This window comes from Miscanthus floridulus, chromosome 2 (genome assembly GCF_019320115.1).
Source record: "Miscanthus floridulus cultivar M001 chromosome 2, ASM1932011v1, whole genome shotgun sequence".
Taxonomy (NCBI): domain Eukaryota; kingdom Viridiplantae; phylum Streptophyta; class Magnoliopsida; order Poales; family Poaceae; genus Miscanthus; species Miscanthus floridulus.
In genome coordinates, this window is record NC_089581.1 from 174,409,798 (window position 1) to 174,419,374 (window position 9,577).

Here is a 9,577-nt window from a genome sequence, read left to right on the forward strand (position 1 = left end):
CGACCTTTCCCTACGCTGCCGCTGTGCCGTCCGGTTGCTTTGCTAGCCCGATGTGCGTGCGCTAGGGATAAGCACGCACGACACAACCCACCAATCCGCCCCGCCGTGCCCGCTCTTCCCGCTCGCAACCCAATCCGCCCAGACCCAGCCGCGCGGGCGCGGCGCATGGCAGGCAAAACAGCTCTACCCACCCAAGCCCGACCGCCAGCCGCCTCCGTCCGTCTCACTCCACGCGTTTCCCCCAACAGAGCGGACCAGGACCGGGCCCACCGGCGCAGCGTCACCCAGCGCCGCGGCTTTATAAAGCCGCACGCGCGCGGAGCGGAGGAGGCCGCCAGAGCAAAATCCACCGATCCCTCCCCTCCCGTGTCCCGTCCAACCAGCCGAGCAAAGCCAACGCAAACCCAGCAAGCCGCGGCGCCTCGTCGCGCGCGCCTTGCCTGTCCGTTTCTTCGTCCGATCGACCGCGTCGTTCCGCCGGTCCGAGCCCTCCCCTCCCGAAGGATGGCGGAGCCCGCGACGGCGGCGGCGGGGAGGAAGACGCGGGTGGGCCCGTACGAGGTCGGCAAGACCATCGGGGAGGGCAGCTTCGCCAAGGTGAAGCACGCCCGCGACTCCCGCACCGGCGCCGTCCGCGCCATCAAGGTGCTCGACCGCAACCACGTCCTCCGCCACAAGATGGTCGAGCAGGTCCATCCCTCGCTCCTTGCACTCCTTTCCCCCTTTCCCCTTCGCCGCGCGCCCGCTGGAATCACTTTAACCTCGGGGCAATTTTTAAAAAATCCTGGAGCTGCCACATGAAGATCTCTCCGTAATTTAGATTTTGTTCGCAATCAGGCACGTGGGATGGTCGAAGAATATCCTTTGACGTCTCTGTCGTGGTCGAGGAGGATTGTCTGTGATGGGCATGCGTCTGAGTGTCCCAAAGCTCTGCTTAAGCTTTTGATTGCTGTGGAGAATTAGATAGGATGGGACATCGCATCGAGGAAATCATGACCTTTTAATCACCAATTAGCTCCCCACAAAAGTCTCTTTTGGTGACAGCCAATCTGCCACAAGGGAAAACTGTACACGCCTAGTGCTCCTTCTTTTAGAGAGATTGAGATTGAAGACGTGGAGTATTGAAGAGCTAATATTTCCCGACACAATTTTATGAATGAAAAAAAAAACTTTCCATCAACCCTTCCTCATTTTTTGTTGAGATTGAAGACCCTGCATTGAAGAGCTAATATTTCCCAACACAGTTTTACTGAATGAAAAAAAAATCTGCATCAGCCCTTTGTGTGATGAAATACTGATATGCTAACATTAGATTTGCTTGTTCCAAGCCTGTCTTTGGAAAGTGAATGCTCAATATTACTTCTTCTTGTTCTTCCAGATCAAACGGGAGATTTCGACTATGAAGCTAATCAAACATCCCAATGTGGTCCAACTGCATGAGGTATAATATTTTTGTGAGACGTGATGATGCAAGTTTCATTACCTTTTGATGATCCCCTCATTATGTGTGCATTTGATAGGTTATGGCGAGTAGAACGAAGATATACATGGTTCTTGAATTTGTTGATGGAGGCGAGTTATTCGATAAGATCGTAAGGCTCTCAAAACTTTCAGTGGCTCATATTGTTACTCTTTTACTTTGTGGACATTGCTTTTGACATGCTGCGGGCTTAGTTTTTAGACCCTGGCATGTATTTAGATAGTTAGGGCCATATTATTTAGGTGTCAGGTTTGTATGAAGGTTAGCTATATTAACTTATTCATCACATGTTCTTGATAATCTATCAGGTCAATTCTGGAAGGCTAGGAGAGGATGAAGCTAGGATATACTTTCATCAACTTATAAATGCAGTTGATTATTGCCATAGCCGAGGAGTGTACCATAGAGATCTGAAGGTTTGTCCAATTATCCTGCTCTCTTTCTCATGTGTCCCTAACTATGGATGCTGTGCTGTACACTTTTTAACTCATGTCATGAATGCTTTTTGCAGCCAGAGAACCTGCTTCTGGATTCACATGGAGCTCTTAAAGTTTCAGACTTCGGTCTAAGTGCATTTGCACCACAAACAAAAGTATGATCTCTAGTCAGTAGCTAGAAGCTTGGATTTTGTGTGGTCAATAGACAATCTCTTTTCTTTCTATCTGAAGTTGACGCGTCTTAGGTTTTATTACAGCATTATTTTGGGTCATTGACTTAGCTTGCTACCTTCTAAAGCGAACACATAATATATTCCTAGAGTAGTGTTTGCGGAGACATTTTTTTGACATAAGATTGTGCTTGGAGACATGGAAAGGTGATAAGAATTCCCATTAACTCTTCTGACTATTTGTCAGGAGGACGGGCTTCTGCATACTGCTTGTGGAACTCCAAACTATGTAGCACCTGAGGTTAGTTTCTCACCTCTCATCAGTTATCAGCTTATTTGTGTTGTTACCTTTTGTGATTAATGTGATTCAAGATGTGTAAGCATCGCGCTCTTCCTGCAGGTGCTTGCTGATAAAGGCTATGATGGTATGGCTGCAGATGTATGGTCCTGTGGCATTATCTTATTTGTTCTTATGGCCGGATACTTACCCTTTGATGACGCCAATCTGATGAGACTGTACAAACTGGTAAGTTCGGCTAATACACTTGAGATCTCGGTTTCCCTGTGAAATGCAGGGGTAACTTTGATGAACTTTTCTTTGATTTCCTATCGCAGATCTGCCAAGCACATGTTTCTTGCCCGCCATGGTTTTCTTCTGGAGCGAAGAAGTTTATTAAGCGCATTCTCGATCCTAATCCTGATACCGTAAGTTCAATTAAGATGTGGCTTTTCAATAGCTGTCTCATCTTTTCATTTATCTGCTACATTGTAGTCACCATCACCGGATCACATCCAGTCTCACTGTCATCACTGTTGGATAAATGGGTGCTGTATTCTTGCAGAGGATCACAATTGCAGAAATTTTGGAAGATGAATGGTTCAAAAAAGACTATAAACCACCATGTTTTGAACAAGGCGAAGATGTTAGCCTTGACGACGTTGATGCTGCATTCAATGATTCAGAGGTATTATACCTAAAGGCTTCATTTTGAATTTACGGTTGTCTTAAAAATCGTCCCAGAAATATTATGTGCTTTAAAAACATTTTGATATTTTATTTGTATGTTCACATTATCGTTCAGAGATGCTATAAGGTGAACCTTTTTATTTCTTATTACTTTTTTGTTTTGGAAGACCAGATTGAGAATTTCTAAGGACTTGATGACACGATAGATTTCTTGTTCTTTTTCAGGCTACTCAGATGTCTCTTTTTTTTGTAATGGATAGGATGTCTCTTAAACATCTGATTGGTGAACATCTCAGTTAAGCAATAATTAATTGTTACATATTAATGGGTTGCCTTTCATTTTTTTCGTTTTAGGACCGTCTTGTGTCAGAGAAAAGAGAAAAACCAGAATCCATGAATGCATTTGCTCTTATTTCGAGGTCTCAGGGCTTCAACCTTGGAAATTTGTTTGAGAAGGAGATGATGGTAAAGTTCTCAGAGCTTTGAATATATTATATCCTCATGTTTGGACTATAGTAGAGATTAGTAACAATTATAACAATTATATTGGAGGAAATTCTGTTATTCATTTCCCACTTCTGTAAATCTCAGTATTGGTCAGCGAAAAAATGGGTACTTTCACTGCAACCTTTTCTTGATTCCTTGCTAATGCATGTCTTTCCTAAACAGGGAATGGTAAAGAGGGAAACATCTTTCACGTCTCAATGTACAGCACAGGAGATCATGACAAAAATAGAGGATGCATGTGGGCCACTTGGTTTCAACGTGCGGAAACAAAATTACAAGGTGTGTGACATTTGCTATCATGGGCTAGTAATGTGTGGTCTAACGGGTTTCTTGAGAATTTGCATTATAATTATATAACATTAACAATTCACACGTACCTTTATTTGGTCCTCCAGATGAAATTGAAAGGTGACAAATCTGGAAGAAAAGGTCACTTATCTGTTGCAACTGAGGTACTGGCACTACTCCCAGAATTGCAACATTGGATTTATATTCTGGTTTGTTTAAGCCTACATTGGCTACTGCTTTAAAAAGTGATGAAGAAAGCAATATTGAGCACACCAGTAAAAAAAGCACACCAGTAAATCATTCTATTGTATGATCTTTACCTTAAATATCCATATTTTTCTCATTTGCAGGTTTTTGAGGTTGCTCCATCACTTCACATGGTTGAGCTTCGTAAAACCGGAGGGGACACATTGGAGTTCCACAATGTACGTTTTCAAAAAGAAGTTTTTTTTCTTTCAAATAGGCGTTTTCTCAGTGATTTAAAATAACTAACATGACTTTATGGGAATTGCTGCAGTTCTACAAGAATTTCTCATCAGAGCTGAAAGATATCGTGTGGAAAGCTGAATCTGACGCAAGTAAGAAACAGACGAAGTGATACCCAGGGAATCTGTGTACCTATGAGGCCACATTGAGATAGACCACCTCTTCGGGTGATACCGCTTGCTTGGTACTGTATGATTTTTTTTATATTGGTACCACATTAGCAGTCAAAATCTCATGTAAACCAGAGCTCCTTCTGAATGAGCGCAGTTGTACACAATACATATGAAGAGGCCCTCCCTGAGATGCTCCAAACGCTGCAATTGGATGTCAAATAGCTATCCTGAATGCTTTGGTTGTCACCGGGGTTGAGTGCCTTTCTTTTATGATGAAAATGGCGAATGATGTATTGATTGTATGAAGCTAAATTCTAGTATTTCGGAGCAACTGAACTGTTATTTAGCTGAACTTCCAATTTTGGAGCGCTCTACGCTTGAAAATACTATCTCACGTGTGGGACTGGGAACCCTCCGCTCCCCACGCCCAGCAGTTTCTCCATTTTAATGATTTTTTGTTTAAACGAGAACAATTTCCTTCAAATCTTCCATCTGAGGAAGAAACGTTTCGAAGCGAAAAAAAAGAAACTCCGGTACCTTGTTTAATTGTTTTCTACGAAAACCTTTTTTTTTAGTTCCTAAAAAAAAACCCCGAAAACCTTTTGCGACATATGCGGAAAGCCATCTCTGATAACGGAGGCCTCGGCCCACTTCGCTTGCCAGGCTCTCTGGTCCAGCAATTTTTTACCGAGCCCAGCCACATGCGCAACCTCCGTTTCGCTGCAGGCCTGCAGCCGAGTCCCACACGCACTGTCAGTACTCAGTAGTCACATAAATCGGGTGTCACTTAAAAAAACATAAATTGAGTGTCAGTCGTAGGATTTTTTTTTCTCGGACATAAACTGATTTTTTGAAAGTTTGGTATAAACTGATACATTTTCCTTAGCACTCTTGGCACCACTGGTAGTAGTTGCCTTCGGTAGGACGAAGTGTGTACGTTAGTTTCAGAAAGAAAAATGGTTGTTGGTTGAGTATGACAAATGCAGCCCTATATAACACATCCTGCAGTGTACTAAATGTCTATAATCGACTGTGACACGAGTTGTTGAACAACTGAACTACATCGAAGACTACCTGAACAGGCTACATAGGAGTTGGCGGAGGCAGGAATATTTTTAAGGTGTGGCGAAGTTTATAAAGATAAAACATCTAACGAAAAAGTTTACTTCATCCCTCACCTTTCATACTTGGTCTACTTCACCTCCTCAACTATAAAACCGTCTGTTTTATCCCCTCAACTTTCCAAAACCGTCTATTTTATCCCCTGGGCGGTTTTTAGCGGCGGTTTGCTACAGCAACGGTGGGTTTGCTACAGTAACAGTTGTTTGCTGGAGTGTCGGCAGTTTTGAATTTTCTTTTTTTTTTATTTATTTTCGGTGAATTTTTGAAAAATCATAGTAAATCATAAAAAAATCATAAAATGAAAAATCTAATTTTATTGGACTCCACATGAGTAGATCTACACAATGAATATATAATACAGTATGCTTTAGTACAAATTTTTTTTGTAGCTTTAGATTAATTGGAAAATCCAATTTTGTGGTGAAATTAATTAGAATTTATCTATAACTAAGTTATACATAGTCCAATGAGTACGAAATTTTTACTATAGTTCAAGCATACAATAATTAGCGTAGCATAAAAAATTCACCACAATTGGACCATAGAAGCTGCAGTTATGAATTATTCCAATTAATAGACGGGTTTGGAAAGTTGAGGGGGGTAAAACAGACGGTTTCATAGTTGAGGGGGTGAAGTAGACCAAGTATAAAAGGTGGGGTGAAGTAGACTTTTTCCAAACATCTAATATGCATCTATCCAATGGCTTGTATTGACACATACACAACATATACTTGGTCTTTTCTACAGATTTTTATTTTAGGTGTGGCAGCTGCCAGACCCTGGCTCCGCCCATGGTTATAGAAACCTTTAGGGGCCATTTGGAATGGAGGAAGATCAGAGAAAAGAAAATGAAGGTTTCCATTCCACGGGAAAGGAAAGCAACCAATTCGTTTGGAACAAAGGAATCAGAGAGAAACTTTCCTGAGTAAAGGCAATGTGAGTTGTACTTTTGGAGGAAAGGAAAAATCCACTCCAAGCCAAGGGAATTTTTTCTCCAACGCTTGCTCCCACATGCATGTGCTAATCAAGCTTATGTTGTTCGTCACGGTAGTACATAGCTAGAAGAAAGTTTAAGCTGAGTTAGAATAGGAAATAAAAAAATTATAGATGGAAAATGAAATCCAGCTTCCACTTGAGCAAGCGCCAACCAAAATTTTTGAGCTAATTCAGGAATCGAACTTTGGTTCTCGTTAATTTGAATGTAATAAGTTTTTGTTAACCTATATGTCTCATGATTGCTATGTTACAGATTCCTACAATCCAAACAGACTGTCTCGTTCGCGTGCCCTTGAACCCGGCTTGGTCCGCTTCTTTTTTCATCCGGAACAGTGTTTTCCTCTCACAAATTCCTCCAGAATTCCTTCAAACCATCCAAATTCCTTCAGAACCATACTATCCGAACGGGGCAGTTTGTAGTTCACATTGCTGTGTTTTGAAATCCTGTGGTTTTTCACTTTTCACTCCACCCTATTCCCACGTTTTTCTCTATTTCTCTATTTTGGATTCTTTGTTCCAGGCCCTTATGCCTGAACTCAGTGGAGGTGTTGATAGCAAAAATGTACCGACGAGAGAACTCCACCGTTGGAGTCAAACAAGAGGTAGTGGCGGGGCTAGCCGGCTACTGACCAACTGACCCATGGGATTAGCACATGGGTGGAAAATGCTGCCCTTTTATTTCGAAAATGCTGTGCATGTCGCATCGTTTTCGACGATGTTGTATGAGAAAAATAATGTTTCATAGGTGAAAAGTAGCTCAAACGAACAAGGCGAAATACGGCAGCAGGTAGCGGGGGAGTTTTGTTTTTAATCCCATCGGCGAATGGTGATGGCAATTCCACCGGTCGCCGTCGCCACCGACCACCGCACGTCCGCATGCGCGCGCAGAGGTCAGGCTAGTTTCGCCGGACTCTCTCCTCTGTTTCTGACGATCTGGACGGGGAAACCCGGAAAACCGTACCAAACGCGAGGAAGACCGGGCCCTGTTTGGCTGTCTGAAAAAACGGCTGATACTGATGTAATGCTGATTTATTGTGAGCGAAAAACACAGTTATTTCGCTGAGCTCCCGTCCAGTCGCCTCTGCAGCCAGCCAGGCAGCTATGTCCCCATTAATGGCTGATAAGGCCCAGTGCCTGTGCCGGAGAAGAAAGAACGATGACATGAAAGAAAGCCGCCTCTCGTTTTGGACAAACTGTTGAAATCCCTTTTGGCGATCCAGGCGGCTGCAGTGCCGCCGGGAGACCGGCTGTCGTTAGGGGCGGCGCGCGGCGTGGAGACGTTGGGGTCATCCGAGTCACCCGCACCGAAAAATTTGACGGCAACGGCTGGGCAGCCTGGCACTGGCACGGGGCCGGAGAAGCGAAGCGATCGAGAGCTAAACAAACTGCCGACGCGGACGGACCGCGGACGCCAACGCGACGTCAGAGTTGGAAAATGGAAACCGATACGGCACCTACTCCGTACCTTTTTCTGCGAGCCCTGGCGACGGCGCCATGCCTTGTTGCTACCTCTGTGCTTCGTAAACAAGCGTACAAGATCACAAAAGAACCTCCTTTTGGGGGCAAGGCAAGGCAACCGTTTTTAATCGTGGAATCCACAAGCTAGCTGCTAGGCTTTAACTAATCAAGTCCTCGCCGAGTAATGATCCACGAGGCACGAGCTAGCCATGTAATGGTTGGGCTCGGTGCCAAAAGTTTGGTAACGACGCACGACAAACGGTCAGGCGATTTTGCAGGTTTTCCTACTAGATTCCTCTTCTTGAAAACCTTTCTAGTAGTGCCTGCCTCGCCTTGGCTGTTTCTTTCTCTCCCCTGCTCTGGAAGCTGCGCGCCTTTGCAGTTGCAACCATGGATGCCATGCCGAGCTGTGTCCGTCGCCGTCCTCGCGTCTTCTCCACGCGCATAATGGTGGTGGAACTTTTTCTGAAGAAACAGGCTATTGGTGGTGGATTAGAGCAAGCGATTTGTTAGGTAGCCTGGTCCTGGTGCGACGCTGCGCTTGCGCAGGCAGGAGAGGGACGTGCCAGACGCGAACGAGCCACGGCGCGAGAGGCTGACGACATGTTCCAAAAAACAATTCAGATGCGTCGGCGTGCATGCTTCTTGCTTGCATTGCTCCAGCGTCATCTTCGCCTTTTCTTTTTGTACCCATTTACCAACCTGCATTCTTATTCTCGTGCCAGATTTTAGATTTACGAGGATGGTTCAAATGTCTCTGACGCTTTTCATCCAAATCATACGGGGAACAAACAACAGGGCGCTGGTTGAACAACAACTACTACTACTGCTAATCCCTGAAATCCACAGGCACCGACAGATTCATTCGTGCCACCCTTTGAATTAAAAAAAGCAGCACGTCCAGCTTGTCACATGGCCATGAGCCCATGACACCGATTCGCGCAGGCCACAGAGGCTAGAAAAATCGTACGACGTGGTGATCTCCCCTCCACCAACTCCACATTTTCCATGTCTGTTAGTACGAATGTCTTCTCTTCGTTCCTCAAAGAAATGGCCAAAGATTATATGATGATATATGGCCCAGAATTATGAAATACAGACATAAACGTACGACGAGGAACAATCTGCTGAAAAACACATGCATCTAATAGCTAAGCTACGGGTGCATGCCTGGCAAGTGGCAATGGGCAAAACAAGCTGTCAAGGTTTCTTCCATGCATTATTGTGGCGCCAATGCAACGCAATGATCCTCGCGAGAAAAGCAGAGTTTTTGCAGCCCCCACATGCGTGCGTCGCCGGCCAACGATCATGCACCGCTTATTCCTCCCTCCAAAGACTCTCCTCTGACCCATCCATCACTCTCTCCCTCTGTTTCTGTTTCTGGCTCCCATTCATTCACTCACTCACTCACCTCGTTGCTTCATCAAATCAAAGGAGAGAAAAAGATGACGCGGATGCACGCACTACTACTACGACGACGACCACCCAAAGATCGTCACAGGGATTTCAGTTACAGATTCATTCACGAGCTGGCAGTGGTGTGGTAGCTATAG

At 44.6% G+C, this 9,577-nt stretch overlaps 1 protein-coding gene across 2 annotated transcripts; it reads left to right on the top strand.

Moving 5' to 3' along the window:
- Positions 1 to 315: 315 nt before the first annotated feature.
- Positions 316 to 4,694, top strand: LOC136535762 (CBL-interacting protein kinase 9). 2 transcript variants are annotated; one of them, XM_066528155.1, is made up of 14 exons: positions 316 to 690; positions 1,379 to 1,441; positions 1,521 to 1,592; positions 1,789 to 1,896; positions 1,992 to 2,072; positions 2,335 to 2,388; positions 2,488 to 2,613; positions 2,703 to 2,792; positions 2,930 to 3,052; positions 3,409 to 3,519; positions 3,724 to 3,840; positions 3,957 to 4,013; positions 4,200 to 4,274; positions 4,367 to 4,694. In XM_066528155.1, exons 1-14 carry the CDS (start codon positions 505 to 507, stop codon positions 4,445 to 4,447), a joined length of 1,344 nt encoding a protein of 447 aa, XP_066384252.1. In that variant the 5' UTR covers positions 316 to 504; the 3' UTR covers positions 4,448 to 4,694. The 2 variants fall into 2 exon arrangements, with proteins under 2 accessions (XP_066384252.1, XP_066384253.1); XM_066528156.1 differs by lacking the exon at positions 1,992 to 2,072.
- The last annotated feature ends 4,883 nt before the right edge of the window (positions 4,695 to 9,577 follow it).